Consider the following 17379-nt stretch of genomic DNA (forward strand, 5'->3'; position numbering starts at 1 on the left):
GAAATCGAACATACTTTCATCACTGGAAAATACGAGATACGAGGCACGAGTGAAAGTGCGATTTTGAGAAGGGAGCGAGGCCGACCTTCTGGCGGGAATCAGCTGATCGGGTTTGCGCAGTGCGCAAATCTGCGGGGGGCGCGGGCCCTCGTGCTCGCGGCGGCGCCCGGCCAGTCGCGTCCGCGGCCCGCCCCCCCCGGCCGCGCCCACGCCGCTCCGGCCGCCACCGCCACCGCGTGCGCCCACCCAATGCTGAAGCTGTGATATTCGTACAAAACCAAAGGCCCCAGGCCATGTCTCAGAGCCGGCGAAGCGAGAGGCCCGAGACGCAGCCGCCCGTACCGTTATGAGAGACAATCAGAGCGTGCCTGACTCGTGTACAACAACAAATATGTTCGACATGTCAATTCAGGAGGTGAACGGGAAGGGTCCCAAGAAGAGGAAAAAGTCGTTAGAGCGTATCTGTGATAATGAGGGGCGGGAGGATCTGGTCGCGCGCGAGGCCGGACCCGCGGCGGCGGCGGGCGCGCGCGGCGTGCGCCTGCTGCACTGGCGGGACATGCCGCAGCACCTGCAGTTCAACCCCTACGTGCTCACCGGCTACCGGCCGCTGCAGAGCTGGGCCGGCTGCGTCGGCAGCCTCTTCTACTTCCACAACGAGACCATTAATATACTTACGCACGGTAAATTTCAAAATACTTATATTTATGACAATATCATCAAAATAACTTTTAAGTACAGCATTGTGTCATTTAAAGAGAATACACTACAAATAGCAAGAAACTACCTACACTACAAATAGCAAGAAAAACTGGGAGGATTGACTTTATGCCTGTACCATGGCATAAAAGCTTAAATTCACCGTTTTGATACGACAATAAGATTTTATACACCTATTCTACTATGTTAACATTTAGGTCGGTAGATCACTATTATGTAATATTCGTCACAATTTATCATGTTTTGAGCGCATTTTATAACATCGCAGCTACGCGGTAGTATGACATAACAAAGAAAGTTATTTTAGGTTATTAGACTTTAGGGAAATTCATTTTTTCATTCGCTGTACGTTTTCTTAGACTCATCTCACCTACTGAGCTTAAAAACACAATCAATTTCATAATTTTTCATTCATGAATGTCTTGTTTCATCTTTCGAGCTCACGCAAACTGAGCGCACGGAAACGATTTCGGCTTGCTCTACTATTTCTCAATTGTAAAAACTTTCTGCTACGAACTAGTTATATATTTCCATTTTATTTCACTATTGATCTAACCGTTATGTGCTTAGCTATTCGGTAATGCAATTTTCATAGAACCAAAGTTCTATTCCTCCACATTTCTAACAACTTGGAACACTTCTCTAGAGATTAACATTTTAATTTCAAGTTATTTTAAAAGGGACGAATGGAATTAACATTTTTAAGCATTTAATTTCCGACTTACCTAAAATTCCTTGTCCTAACCTAAAATTCCTTCTCGTACCCATTGCTTTTAATTTTATAAGCTCTACCACGATTTATTTACATCGCAAAATATTCCAACAATTTCCTAAAAGAGGAATTAGGCCAAGGCATGAATATTCATATTTTCTGGAAGTAGCATTCGATCCGACTACTGGCATTGGCACAACATTATTTAACCGTGAAAAGGGGTAGGTAACGAGCCGATTATGAATATAATAAATTGCTGGGAACAAAAGTCCGATGAAATAAAATTGTGAACATTCCACCCGCGGCGAAAGCGAGCATTTGCAAGCATGGCATGCCGTAAACAGGGGTGGACTTGGGGTTTCCCCCTCGCCCCTTTGCGTATAAATAAATCGCACGCAAAGGGGTATAATATTAGACAGGTGTGTAACTAACTATAAAGTGAATTTACGTACTAACGTAGGACGTTCACTTTAGCAAACAGTAAGTACTATGAGCCTTACCAGAACTTCTAAACAAAACTTATTCAGGTCTTCATAATAAGATCATCAAAATATCTGGCCTACTTCCTATTTCCATCATTTATTTCATCGCGATTCTGTGCTACGGAAGTTCTGAAGTTTTTAAATTCGTAGCACTACGAAGTTGCTACGCTGTAGCCATAGATTCGTAGCATTCCTTCACTATTCAATGTTAAAACATTGAGCTTTTTCCGTGAATACCGAACATTCAAGGCAACTAACGTACATTTTTGTTTTTATTGCGTTTCCAATGATTACTTTAGTATAATTTTATGCTTATACCAAATAAGTCACGTGATAAAAGCAAAACTCATTATAGAAAAAGCTTTACGACAACAATCATCGATCATCGATTTTAGCCGAAAGACGTAAGGCAGCGGATACTTTTTATGGGTTTGGAATTGGATAATCTGCATAAATGTTTCGGTTAATGTAACTTCGAACGCATCATTGAATAAACGCTAATGCGTAAAAGCTATTGAATTATGATTTGTGATGCAAATCAGTGGGTAATTTGTCATTAGGTTGAGATGTTCTCAAAAACGAATGTAACTTTCATACTTCAATGCTTTCATGCAGTCGATTAAAAATAAACGCACCCTCTTTGTCCCAGTTACGTCTCTGTCAGTCGTACATTCAGTGCACCTACCATGAGTTTACGTTATGTGTGCTCGCTAGCGAGTACGTCAAAAATCTCTATGAAGATTTTGTATCTTGAAAGTAACCGCTAGGGGCGTTGCACTATATGTCATACAATTAATGTAATTTTTTTACGTAGTCGCTAGCGAGCACACCTAACGTAAACTCATGGTAAGCACACCTAACGTAAACTCATGGTAAGCACACAGAGAGCGCGCAGCATTCGGACGAGCGCCCGCGCCCCACCTGCACATTACTGCATTTTATATTGCGCCCGCGGACAGCCGGGATGCTCGGGGAATAATACCCGCCTCATTTTATTTATGAACCGTGCCACGCTGTAAAACATCACAATTTTATCTGAAACAGTTCATTTTAAACTCCGTTTGAGTGTTGCCATGTACGTGGGCTAAAGATTAAAATAATGAGTGTGAATATTGTCGTTGTAAGATTATTATTCTATGAATAAGAAAGACATGATGTTGTATCACAAAAATGTAATAATAGTACACAGTAATGCCATATAAATAAACATATACCCGTTGTGTGTACATTACTGTTCCTTTGTTGTCCAAAGTTGTATAATCATTGTACCAATTAATCAAAGGGTTAAACAGCCTTAAGTGCAATTTACACTAAGTAGATATGTAGACTGGGATTAACGCAATGGTTTCTTTTGTTCCGGGAAGGCGTTTTCCGGGAATTTCCCGGTGTTAATACAGTGAAGAGACAAAACGATGAGACATGTGCAATAAATCAAACGTTTCAGGGGTCAGTATTAAAGTACAAAGTAGGTAGGTACTTACCTTTTCTAATCCGAGTCAATCGTCAGCCCCTCCAAGCACCAAGTAAACTACAGAATCACTAAAGAATAATGTGAAAAGACGAGAAATAGGTATTTACGGTTGGTTCGTAGCACTTCGTAGATGGCGCACTACTCAGTTACAAATTGTATCACTACATATTATAAAACAAAGTCGCTTTCCTGTCTGTCTGTCCCTATGTATGCTTAGATCTTTAAAACTACGCAACGTATTTTAATGCGGCTTTTTTTTAACAGATAGCACGCACCCGTGCGAAGCCAGGGTCGCTAGTTTTTAGATTTCTTGACTCCTCGATAGTAAAGTAAACTGTGTTTATTCTATTGCTTTCAAAACGTAAACCAAAACTTTCCTAATGCCTAGTAGCTACTGCACATCCGCCCCGACCTACCCCTGTCCAGGAAATATGGTCAGTGCCGTAGGTTTATTAAATTTCCTGTTGGCAAACCCTTAGGGTGGGTTGCACCATCTTACTTTAACTGTGACAAACGTCAAAAATCTGTCAAACTCCATACAAAATACAACGGTTATCGTAATAGTTACCGTTAAAGTTAGGTGGTGCAACTCAGCCTTAGAGACCTCTCGAGCTTAACTAAAGAGGATAGGACGGAATCAAGCGGTCAGGTTGCATGTCCACATTGATAATTCAAGTCGACCCAGCGTCGAGTCGAAAGCCCTTCTCGAGAGCACTACGTGGATTAAGTAAAGCTCTCATAATCTGATGCATATTTAATTTTGCGGCTTGGATGTATGCCTGGTTTACTTTCGTTTATCTTCCACTAATGTAAGATACTCAGCCGCAGAGCTATGATTTAAGTGGAGCTTTTAGTTAGAAGCTACCGCACATCTAAGCAACTACATACATACATATGCCTCTACTCAGTGGCGGCGTTAGGTGTAGGCAACGTGGGCCACCGCCTACGGCCTCGCGGAACAAGGGGCCTCGCGCATCAAAAATTTTGAAAAAATGTATACAAGGTGGAGATGACAATATCACAATACAACAATAAATGCAAACATTGACTATTAAATATAAATTCTTGATAGCTAAACAATGTAGTTAAAAAAATATATTTTTTTCCAAACAAATTCAGCCATAATCAGACACAAAATTAAGCAACAACACGGTTTTAAGTGACTCTTTGGCGCAATATTCCTTTAAAAATAATCACTGAATCAAGAAATCAGAAACTGTCAATGAATAGACCGTTGACCCGTTTTTTTTTTATAAAATCCGTCTTCAGGTCGCCACAGAACAAGGCCTCGCGAAATCTGTCTTGCCCACATCAAATTTAGGTCTTGCCCCGCCACTGCCTCTACTTTTATAGGTTTACTGAATTCTCTCTCTAATTCAGATAAAATCTTGCAGACTAGAACAGATCCATATTTTAATGTACCATCTTAGACTGCATTCACTTAATATAAGGTGTGATTGAGTCAAATACCTGCCTTGTTCTGCATTAAAAATGGAACCGATATAACATGAAATAATAAAAATACTAACGAACCATGATATTTGGTATCGTCGTTATAGTAATTGGTTAAAATTACTACCCCTCAAGTGACGAGTTAATGACATTCCATTTAGAGTGTTTAGTGCTTAGCCAATTCATGGGCCGGGGAGTTATTATCGCGCCTAAACGTCGGTTGTTTGCCTACGTAAGCTCGTGGGAACACGTTACATGTGGATTGCATTACTACTTATTATTTTAACCTTGGGTAATGGTGGCTCAGCTAATGTATACGTATGTTCTCCTATAGTAAAGTGCTTTTTTTAAGCCTATTTACAGAAATAAATGAGTTTTAATGAGTTTTATAATCTATCCATCACTGCTCAAAGACAAGAGAAACCTACTTAGCTGAATGAAATCGATAGATAGAAATGACTATATTTTGTCATATAAGTTACTATTTCTATAAAAATAGTTGTTGAAATGAAAAATGAAGTCGCGGTTCTTTTGTAAATAATTTCAAGACCCATTCAAAGAGTCTTTTGAAGATTTATGTTGGTAAATTCGTACAAAACTGACATAATAATATGTATTTCAAATTCGATGTAATATTATGTAGCTACCTAAGTAGTTGCTTCTAAAACTACGCTTCGCCTGCTACTACTTTTGTTACATTTATAAAATATTCTAAAACTAGTTATTAATATGCCATTTGCCTTTTATGATTAACTAGCTGTGCCCGCGACTTCGTCCGCGTGGAATAATGACTTTGGGTAGGCACTTTTAATAATTTAGTCTAATTATTTTACAAATAGCTTTTGCCCGCGACTTCGTCCGTGGAGAAGTCGAAAACGTTCTCATACGATTATTTTTAAATGTTTTAACGTTATTATCTAAATGTTTGAATACTTTTAAAATATAAAAATCAGGTTAAATAAACATGAAAATATTTTTTTCTTATACAATTTTATGANAATATATTGTTGACGACGCCTTTGAAGTCAGTAAACGCTATAAAAAAGTTCATGATGCGAATATTGTTTCACATCAAAGGAGTACCGACCATTACCGTTTAATGAGCGTCATTATTTATTAATGCTTATCATTTTGCCTTAGGAAAATTTCTCAAACGCGAAATCTAGTTCGATATTTTTACAAAATTCAGTTAAAACTTCATTATGAATAAAGTTGTTACGATAAGACCATATAGACACGAACGAAATTTTAGTACGCAATCAAAAAACTTGTGAATTCATAAAAGAGCAATAAAAACGCGACGATTCATTAAATTAAGAAAATAATAGGCCAACGGAATGGAGCTCAGTGATTTGTTATCATTTTTAAAAGTGGTTCTCTTTCTTAAATTGGTTTCTCATTTCATGAAACTTTGTTTTGATAAAATATTTCTACAAAATGAAATTAATTTTATTGTTGTTCGTTTCATAGTTTCACAAACGTTCAATCGTTATCGTTTTCTGACAAAATTAAAATGTTCTTTATCTTTGTTGTTTCCTTGCCTGTTATACATTTTTGGAATGTCTTCTAAGAATACACGCTTAATAAATATGACATAGTTCATTTATTAATATCTGAATCATACATTTCACATCTTTCATTTCCGTTAAAAATATCTCTCGTCAGTTGAAAAAATCAATGGATTCAGTTCATTCAGTAGTAAAGAAATAAGGCAGTTTGCCTTTATTTGGTTCTTGGCAACCTACCCTTTACTTCCCTTTTTTAGATCCTAATGGGTTTCTAGATTACAATCCCCTGAAACGCTTGTAAACATTTTTTTCGTTTCACTGAAGCGTGAACGTACAGCCTTAACCTAAAAAGCTGGATTGTGTAATACTTGGTCATACTTGGAGCGGAGCCAAGCTTTTCCTACTTAGTCAATTTATTGTTCTCGGTCACCTGCTTTGGCTGCAAACGTAATTGTATTACAATCACATAGTAATACTTTCTAGCTTTGTTACTATTTTTAACAACAGTTTAATTACTACGTCAGTAGTTTTTGTTTGAAGTTACTAATTTCTAGAGATCCGTACGTTTATTCCATTTGTTTAGAATGCAGTTTATGTAACACCTCCAGATCTAAGTAAATGAACCGTTCGATTAATTATTTACTTCCATCTCAGGTACTTCCATCTCAAAAAATCTCTTAATTTTTTTCTTTCAGTCCTAAGTTTTCATTTTCAGTGTCATTAATCTTATATTGACTCTACATAGTAATTCTTTCTATATCGGCACCTCACTGTCTCATATTGGGTTGTTTTTCCAGGTAATTCCGTTAAATCGCTACTAGTCCAGTCAATAAAGCATTATAGATGGAAATCCATGGAACACAATTTTTGACTTCGGGACTTTATTTAGACTAGTTAGGAGGTGAACGTAGCAAAAGTCCCCGCCCTTAGCCCTTGAGCCGGCGGGGAGAGGGGGGTTTAAAGGTACCACTTTTCGGTTTTTCGCTTAATCCTCGGAAACTATGCGTCCTAGTGACATGACTACTATGAACCAAAAAAAGCTTATTCAATTTGCTACAGGTGAGATAGTCAAGTTTTTCTATATCTTGTATAGTTTTTGCGGCATCTGCTCTAGAAGGTCTGTAATATTGGAAATTTTATTTTTGTCTTACATGTTCCCATCAGGAGATAATCGACTAAATCAACATTAACCAAACATTATAGACATGCGGGAGCATGTTAAGCCTAGTTCCAGGGAGGGGACTGCATCGTGCGTATATTTATACGAACTAATTGGAGTCACTTTTGACTCCTCATCACTCAAAAAGCACTGTGCATTAACACTTCAAATTAGGCTCATGTGTTGAGACTTGCAAGATAAACATCAGCTTTAAATTTCATAAATATACCTCAAACGGTTATTTAGGTATTGAGTGCTTTTTGAGTGATGAGGAGTCAAAAGTGACTCCAATTAGTTCATATAAATATACGCACGATGCAGTCCCCTCCTTGGAACTAAGCTTAACATGCTCCCGCATGTCTATAATGTTTGCTTAATGTTGATTTAGTCGATTATCTCCTGATGGGAACATGTAAGACAAAAATAAAATTTCCAATATTACAGACCTTCTAGAGCAGATGCCGCGAAAACTATACAAGATATAGAAAAACTTGACTGTCTCACCTGTAGCAAATTGAATAAGCTTTTTTTGGTTCATAGTAGTCATGTCACTAGGACGCATAGTTTCCGAGGATTAAGCGAAAAACCGAAAAGTGGTACCTTTAAACCCCCCTCTCCCCGCCGGCTCAAGGGCTAAGGGCGGGGACTTTTACTATGTTCACCTCCTAACTAGTCTAAATAAAGTCCCGAGGTCAGAAATTGTGTTCCAGGGATTTCTCTCTACACCGTCGTTAAAGCATTCATTGACTGGACTATACGTGATATGTCAGCGGCCCGCTGCATTATTGAGTGCCCGGGCCTGCATTTTTAGGCCTGGGCACACAAACCATTAGCCCCGTTACATAATAAAACATTGACAGCATCGGGTCATTTGGTTATTTGACAAGATCTTGCGAGATAAAATATTGAATATTATAAGGTTACTTTCATTGGAAAGTATGAAAGTATACATATGGCAAACAATTTAACATAAAATTATAATCGCTCATATTGTTAGCTGAAGTACTAAGCCTAACTGCAATGATATTTCATTCTTAAAAACATAATCATAAAGCAAACTATTTCTCAAGATTTATCGCGTTAAAAGTGAAAAAACGGTGCAAAATTTCTAAAATATGTAAACAAGCACTACGTTAGTTACGTAAGTTGCTACATTAACGTTTGTCTGTCGAATAAATAAATAACCTCTATGTATAAACTTACCTACAATTAACCCCGTTAGCCCGTCTGGCGCTAAATATACAATGGCTATCTGTTGTCGTGATATGTCAGCGTGCCTGCATTATTTAGTCTGCCGGCGTCCATTACTGCGTCGGTTAGCGCTAATTTGCTTAGTTTAACCTGTATAGCCACGTCAAAGAATGCAATCCCCGGGGCGTTGCTTAAATCAATTCCACACTTTACTTTAATTACAACTAGTATATTTAATGTGTCATTTATGGAAAGGTTTCGTTTTCAGAATTTTCTAACGTTGAAAAATTTATATTGTAGTAAAATCTGTTGTGGTGATATGTCAGCCTTTATAGACACGTCAAAGAATGCAATCCCCGGGGCGTTGCGTTAATCCCTGTCAATTCCACACTTTAATTACAACTAGAATGTGTCATTTATAGAAAAGTCTCGTTTTCAGAATTTTCTAACGTTGAAAAATTTATATTGTAGTAAAATCTGTTGTGGTGATAATTATGTCAGCGTGCCTGCATTATTTAGTCTGCCGGACGGCGTCCATTACTGCGTCGGTTAGCGCTAATTTGCTTAGCTTAGCCTGTGACACGTCAAAGAATGCAATCCCCGGGGCGTTGCTTTAATCCTGTCAATTCCACACTCCACTTTAATTAGTCGGTGCGCTAACACCAGCTTACAAGTAGTTATGTGTTGACATTTTAATTAAAGGTGTTGTTTTCAGTCGTCTCTAGGATTATCCACGCTGGGAAAATTGCTATATTGGTGGCAAACCAACTTGTGTGATGACAAACTGTATTTTGTTTTGAATATAAAGTGAAATACCAAAATAGTTAACAAGAGACCATTTATACCTTTACATCATTATCACCTGTTTATAAGTGGAAAATATCTTTGCGGAAATCCTTGGGGAGGCCTTTGTCCAGCAGTGGACGTCTTTAGGCTGAAACGAACGAACTAACGAAATAAAAAAATAAAATAAACGTAATTTAATTTATCAATTTACCATGGCAATGTAGGTATTACATTTATGCATAACCGATTTACTGAAAATATTGCAAATTAATATCTTTTGAAAGCCATAAAGGATACCATATTTTTAACCGAAACAACCCTACGCTTTGCCACGCACCGGCGAGCTTCAGCGGCCGCTAACTGCGTCACCGCGTCAACTGAACGCGGTAATTACTGCCCACAGCGGTGTTACACCGCCCAATTAAACAGAAACCAACCTCAACGATTATGACACATAATCGGAACACCGTTATAAAGACTTCAACGCGTCAACACTTAAAAGTTATGATGTACTAGTATACCTACCAACCTATTTCTACAGTCAGACGACAAACAGGTGTGACAAAATCTCTTTTTCAGCTGTAAATCTTAACTATGGTTTTAAAACGATTTAAAAAAATGTTTTTTGCTCGTTGTTTTAAAATCACATGAGCTTATCGCTATGCACAACCATATCATAGTTTCCGCCATGATTATGTCCACATTTTAACCTTATTGTACGATGCTAAATAAATCACAGCTACTAGTATATTTTTGATAATTTGACGTGTATTTTCCTAATTGTTATGCTTTTCTCCGTCAACCATCTATAGCAAGTAGGTAACTACCTCACTATTTTACGTTTAAGCACATTTCAAACCTACTGTAGTGAATGACTGCATCTGAATAACGAGAGATCGCATGAAGTGCCCTGAGGGCCGATTGTTAGAATCAACAATGGGACAATCCAGTTGATTGAAGCCTACAATGTCAGCCTAACAATAGTTAGCAAAAGGCACATTACTAAGCGTAGCCACGTACGAGTCTAGCCAGTCTGAGCTTAGTGCTAATCTGCCGAGGCAACTAGCAGCCTGTGCAATCCAGGCAGTGCCTTACTTCAGCTGCAGTCTTTCGAGTTCTTAAGCTGGTTGTTAGGAGCGAGACATAACTGCCTTAAGCGAGAAAATAAGTTAAAAACATTCTTTAGTTCAAGTTAGCCTATGCGCACACCGTTGATTTTTAGTTGGCCGATAGGTGCCCGATTTTAAATTGTATGAAGAATCGGCCAAATCGAATCGGAGTAGTGTGCGCACTCCCATACATGCCCATACTGATCAACTTCGATTCGATTTGATTTGGCCGATTCTTCATACAAATTAAAATCGGGCACAACTATCGGCCAACTAAAAATCAACGGTGTGCGCCTACTCTTAGCGTCGAACTCGATCATCAGTTGAATGTTCGGTGTGAGAATGTTTTATATACGTATTTCTTTTGTGTTCGCGCGTTTACGTAATTAATATTTTTGTTAAATTGTATTTTCTCTACAAGTGATTTTTGTAATCTTTTGAGAAAATAAATATCTTAAACCTAAAGTTAATTTTTCAAGCAAAATCGTGTCTGGTTTAAGCACCTGTGTGCCTACCATGAGTTTACGTTAGGTGAGCTCGCTAGCGAATACGTCAAAAAATTCTATGAAGATTTTATTTCTTGAAAGTAGCCGCTAGGGGCGCTGCACAATATGTCATACATTTAAATGTCATTTTTTTACGCAGTCGCTAGCGAGCACACCTAACGTAAACTCATGGTAGGCACACTGATATAGACCGTTTATGTTTTACACTGTCATTGTGTATACTTTATGAATTATAGCAGCAACAATAGATTTTTCTAGTAACATTAATACTAATCGATGACTCTACCTACAATAGGCAAATGTCTCTACAATTTTCTACGAAACTACGCAATTGTCTGCTAAGGCACCATAGATACTTTTACCCATATCTCAGTTATTTGACGTGACAAATTGCTCTACAATTGGCAATTTTATTATCAAAGAGAATGAACTGATTCAATTCGATCCAACATTTTCCTAACCTTTTATTCAAAAGAAAGGTGAGTGTAGGAATTTTCCCTCACAAGGCTTGGCAATGTGTTTTATTTATGCCTGCATTTAATAATAGTGTCACGGCCAACATAATCGATATATATTTAAGTTCACGGAGCCTCACATGCTGTATTTACTTTTATAACTAAGTAAAAAAGGTGAAATTATAATAAACATGTGAAGATATTTGGTACTTACAAAATTTCTGTTTATGTTTTCAAATATACGAGTACCACAGCTGTTATTATCTTCTCGGTACTGCATTCCAACGTGAGGTAGTTTGCCATTGTGCCTGAAATATATTAAATAATCAAATGGATTGATTTGTTCATAATGCAAACAATACAGAATTGTATACCTACTGGAGTTAACTAAAGATCAATAGACGTAAATGAGGAGACAGCTGTGCTTTAAAGCAATTCTCTCGGCAAATGGTGCTACAAAGTAAATCTCGTAGCCCGTCGTAGTCTATACATAGATAGCTAGCTGATTGTAGTAGTTTGCCATTGTTCCTGAAATATATTAATTATTTAAATGGATTGATTTGTTCATAATGCAAACAATACAGAATTGTATACCTACTGGAGTTAACTAAAGATCAATAGACGTAAATGAGGAGACAGCTGTGCTTTAAAGCAATTCTCTCGGCAAATGGTGCTACAAAGTAAATCTCGTAGCCCGTCGTAGTCTATACATAGATAGCTAGCTGATTGTAGCATTTATTTTGTAGCCCGCAAGCCGTAGTAGTTATATGCGATGTAAACGATGCTACCATATGAATGTGCAACAACAAAATAGCTTAAAAGTCCAACTTTCTACATTTTACGTTATAACTTTATGTAACTTAATTATAATCGTTTCCATTCTCAATCGGACCCATAAAAGCGATTATACCATTCACTGATAATCACGAATTCTCAGAAACTATAACCTACAAACTAGGTTCCTTATAGGGTGTAGACCGCTAAGAACGGATTTTATGAAACTCCACCCCTAAGGGGATAAAACGGGATCCACGTGTACGAAGTCGCGAGCGGCCGCTAATACCTACAGCTAAATAGATTTTGAACTTGCACAGCTTTCACTTTAGCCAAATGAAATCTAAAGTTTTGGCTTATCTACTTACGTTGCGCTGATTTTGCGCATTAGATAAAACAAAGACAATCGATTCCAGTAGCTCAATTCGGACTGCAGGCATCTTAGTGGATAACTTTGGAGCTTTCTCAAAGCTGCTTAAAGTTTCTCCTTGAATATTAGCTGCACAATCGATAATATTTAATCTACTCGAAGGAAGTTGCTTTAGTTTGGTTAGAGATCTTCAGGACAGTATTTTGAAGTAAGAACTTTCACCTCGCAAATCTACGGGTATGTATGTACCTATTTTGGGATAATATCACGGTTGCAGGCGTTGGCGTTAAATTAAGATTCAAAAATGTAAATAAATCGTTTTTTCAACCAAATAATCATAGTGGACATTCTTGTGTGATGCTTTTACGAGTAAGTCCAGCAGTGGACGTCTTTTGGTAAAGCGATACGAAATGTGGAGGTTAGATATTATGGAATATAGTCCGCAATGTGCTACGCATTGCTCATAAATTATCATATTTTATAGCGAGTTTTCATGAACAATTTCTGCTGAAAGATCAAGGCTGCCATTGAGTTATACGCTAGTAAATTACTTCAATGGCTGCACCAGTCTGTCACCAATTGCCATTGCATTTCTAGTAAATGAAAGTGACCTAGATGTTTCCAGTAAGAGCTAAAGTGTCTGCTTTTGTGAACATGTCGGTGGCGCAGCGTGTTTTCCAGTTTTATTTTCGCCGCCAATTTATGTGACTCGTCTGGTGTAGTTATTGTAGCTGACAGTTTAATTAAAGTGGTTATAACTCAATTTAAAATTGCTTGCTTTTATAGCGAAGGCGTTGGTAATTTACTTATTTGTATGTAATGAACAAACACAGGTATACTAAGACTAACTATTAGATTTTGCGAACTGATTGGTTTCCTAATACACCTAAGAACTAGTCAATAAAAGCAACCAAGATTTTATTATTAAAAGAACTTTTTTGGATATAATAAATCTACAAGATTGATTCAGTGACTTACATTATTTTATTTGTCGGTATAATATTGTGGGGGAGTTTAATGTATTACACGCGGAAACTTCCACACTGGTGAGTGTTGTATGAGTAGAGAAAAGCACAATGGAAATCGTTACATCAAATCATGAAAGTCATTAGGTACCAATTTTCAATTTCGTTACATGATAACAACTCTCAAACAAATTTTAAACATTAAAAATGCATTTTGAAATTAACATCCTGAAAATAATTTCGATAATCTTTCCAAAATATTTTGAAATAACCTGTCAGTGTTTAATACAGAGTGAATGTAGTAAATAATATGAAATGCTCCAAAAATATAATCCGTAAATACGATAAGCTGGCAGCTGTCATTGAGCCACGATTCTAATCCTCTCGAGAACGGTCCTTTTATGAAAGCCAGTGACTGAGCTCTTTATTGTTTTATGTGGAAAATACCTACGGACGGCAAATAAAAAGTTATTATTATTTGCGGAGATGTCAGTCGACTGAAAAAATATATATTTTTCTCAAAAATATATATTTTTTACTTTATTTTGTTAAATAATTAATGCATATGATACAGAAGAATTCTTTAATCACGAAGTGAACATAGTCACCGACACATTAAATGAAGTAAACTCAAAGTTGTAAAAAGATAAAACGACAATAATATGCAAATTCTTGCGTGATCTTACGCAAACATGGCAAAGCATAAACATTTGGAATAAGAAAATTTTCTTTTCTAATTGACTTTCATTATTCGAGCACACAAAATCGGTATCTTCATTAATAAAATCAACTTAGAAGCGAATCACAAAAATGCCACATAAAAGGAAAATCCAAGTAAGTAAGCTCATTAGGAATTCTGAATAGAAATCATTAGTCGATCAAAAGCGACATTTCTACCTGTTATTCAACCTATAAAGTGAATATGTAAATCAAAGTGGTCGCTAGAACTCTGAATAATTTCCGCAAATTGCCGACGTTCGCAAGTGTCCGTTATTTTCAAGAAAATCACCCCTATTTAATGGACGTGACATGCCACTTATTTTGCCACTTCTAAGGCTCCCATTAGGTATTATTAACTTCGATTGCAAAGTTAAATTGCCGTCACGAAATCAATAAGCCATTTGTAAAACGGTAGGTATTAGTTAACTGCACAGGTAATGAAGTGTTACGATGGAAGTGGATGTTTTTCCACCGCGTGTGTAGGGGTGGAAAATATCACAATTTTATTTTGCTGAGCTAATAGAATGAATTCTCTAGAGAATTGACGTGAACGTATTACAGAGCCGTGTGAGTGAATGCTCATTTTGATGCATTAATTAGATATTTTCCTTGTGTTTCAGTTTAAAATTTAATTTTAGCTTTAAAATAATGTTCCTAGCGTATCGTAACACTTTTACTCCATTTACTCAGCATTTCTCAACAATAAATAAGACAATAACATTGTAGGAGACAGAAACTGTCTCGCTCGGGCGCTCCGAATAAACTTATTACTCATTTTGTCACCAGCATCCCGGGGCAGACAGCTGGAACATGTAACTAAACGAAGCAGCAGTATAGAAGCTGTATGGCTTTTGCGATGTAAAATTTGATCATCTCCGCCCGTCGCTCAAGCTTATGTCCAGTTAACGTTAGGGTTGTTCGTAGATTAGTGTGCATCGAGTTGAAGAATTTTATCGATAAAACCTACGAGTAAGTAGTTATTTATGTATTATCACTTCAATTGACTTTTGTATTTTCATGCATCCTAATTATCTTCTAGAAGTTAAAAAAGTTAAGTGTCTTCACTTTCCATACATACTTAGTGTCCAATCATCTGGAATTTGAGATTAATTGCGAGCGATTTCCATCAGCTTAAAGGTTATTGATGAATAAAACTGTCTTCTCATTCCATTCCATTTCTCTAAAATTAATTTCGTTGTTTCATCGCTGATCCATCACGTTTGATGTCTTTATTTGTTTATCGACATCGCAGCATCGATCACCGGCCTGCAGTGGCTGCTGCCGTAATTCGACAATTTCCTTTGCAATTAGGCCGCTGTGTCCCAATTAATTCTGCTCCGGAATGGACGCAAATTGCTCACAAATGCCTCAAAATCGGTTTACCTGCATCGGTAGATCGCTAGCTGTTTGACTGATGAAGATATTCGACTTTTGGTGACATCATAAAAATGGTTCGCTTAATTGGAAAATACAGGTTGTCCCAAAATAAGGATGTTACACTGACACCAGAGGTAGGTGAGCCTAAGACGCTTTGGACAAGTCCGTTTTTAAAAATAACTTTCGAGCTAATATTGGTACATCCTGTATAACAGTAAAATGCTTCTAAATGATAAATGTTACTAAACACGTCAATGTTATAATCATAAACATCATGTTCGAATGTTAGCACATCAAGCTTAACTCTATGTCATCGTATAAAGTAGTAAATAGATGCTATCGTGCAATAAAAATGGACAGTTATGTGTCAACAGAACTGCAGGCTATATCAAAATATTGGATTGTTTTATCTTACTAAACATGCGTGATTTATAATGAGTCATACAACATCCCCATAGCGACAAGTCCTTGCGTGTGCGGCCTCAATTACAGCCATCCTTTGTTCTGGCGTTTGTCACGCGTCCCGTGGTCAGCTTCATAATGCTTATATTTATCGGCTAATCACGCACCATCATGAAAAACATTGTTTTACGGGAAAAAAGCTTTAAATGTCACTGGCTGTTGTAACTTTATAAAAGGGCTAATAATGTGAAAGTGTGTAGGAATAGATATCGGTTTCCCACGTCTAAAGAAAAGAGAAAAAAAAATTAAAAAAACATTAACGCACAATGTTAGCTTACACTTATGGGTGCAGTATTGTTTACTGTGTAGAAAGCTATGATAGCTCCTATAAACTTAATTAAAAGTTGGCTAATTTAATAATAATAGTACTATTATTAAAATTCAGTACAAATTAGGTTTAACTTAGTAAAACTTGAGTTGTTTGGATTGTATTCTTCGTCTGGGTGCTAAAAGCCTTATGAATCAGTTATACTAAAATAAGTGTAATCAAACAACTTAAACGCCACCCACCTAACAACTAAGTTATCTACTACAGTACAAACTACCTGCCGGGCTAGGATGCGCGCTGTGATATACTCTTATCGACGTCAAAATGTAGGGGCAAAATCGATAAAATGGCGTGACAAACGCTTATCGCGGCGCGCATCCTAGGCCTACTGAAGTACCTACTATTGTCAATGAATAGAAATACGTCTACGAGTTGATTTATCCAAGAAGTAATTAATATAATAAAAATAAAATAACCACAACCACCCACGTCGGACTTTGCTACGAGCTACGAGAATTCGTAGCTATTTTTAACAAAATGTTTTCTCTTATAATATAATATCGTTGTAATCTTGGCAAAAGTAAATTTAACATTGCGTAAATTCTTTGAAATGAATACGAAGCAGTAGTAGTAAAGTAAAATTACGAGCATGAATGAAATAGCCATAAAATACTATGTAAAACTTTACTACGTTAGGTTAGTTTAAGTAATTATGTATTAAAGTTATTTATTCTGTGGGTAAGTGGTCAATTACGGTGTACACACTCAAGTCACGAGTGTACACACAGTTGATTATTCGAATTCGGTGAATGAGTGCCAACTCATAACATATTCACCCTGTTTTCATTATGCATGCTATAACGACAATTGATTTCGGGGTTGGAAAATCTTT

At 37.0% G+C, this 17379-nt stretch overlaps 1 protein-coding gene across 1 annotated transcript in view; it reads left to right on the forward strand.

Annotated features, from left to right (window-relative positions):
* Nucleotides 1-201: 201 nt before the first annotated feature.
* Nucleotides 202-17379, forward strand: part of LOC114353958 (progestin and adipoQ receptor family member 4) — a 73736-nt gene continuing 56558 nt past the window's right edge. Inside the window, exon 1 of the mRNA XM_028306157.1 lies at nucleotides 202-683. Within this exon, the coding sequence (XP_028161958.1) occupies nucleotides 347-683 (337 nt within the window). The 5' untranslated portion in view covers nucleotides 202-346. The remainder of the gene's footprint in view (nucleotides 684-17379) is intronic.

This window comes from Ostrinia furnacalis, unplaced genomic scaffold (genome assembly GCF_004193835.3).
Source record: "Ostrinia furnacalis isolate ACB-3 unplaced genomic scaffold, ASM419383v2 OfSCF1862, whole genome shotgun sequence".
NCBI lineage: Eukaryota > Metazoa > Arthropoda > Insecta > Lepidoptera > Crambidae > Ostrinia > Ostrinia furnacalis.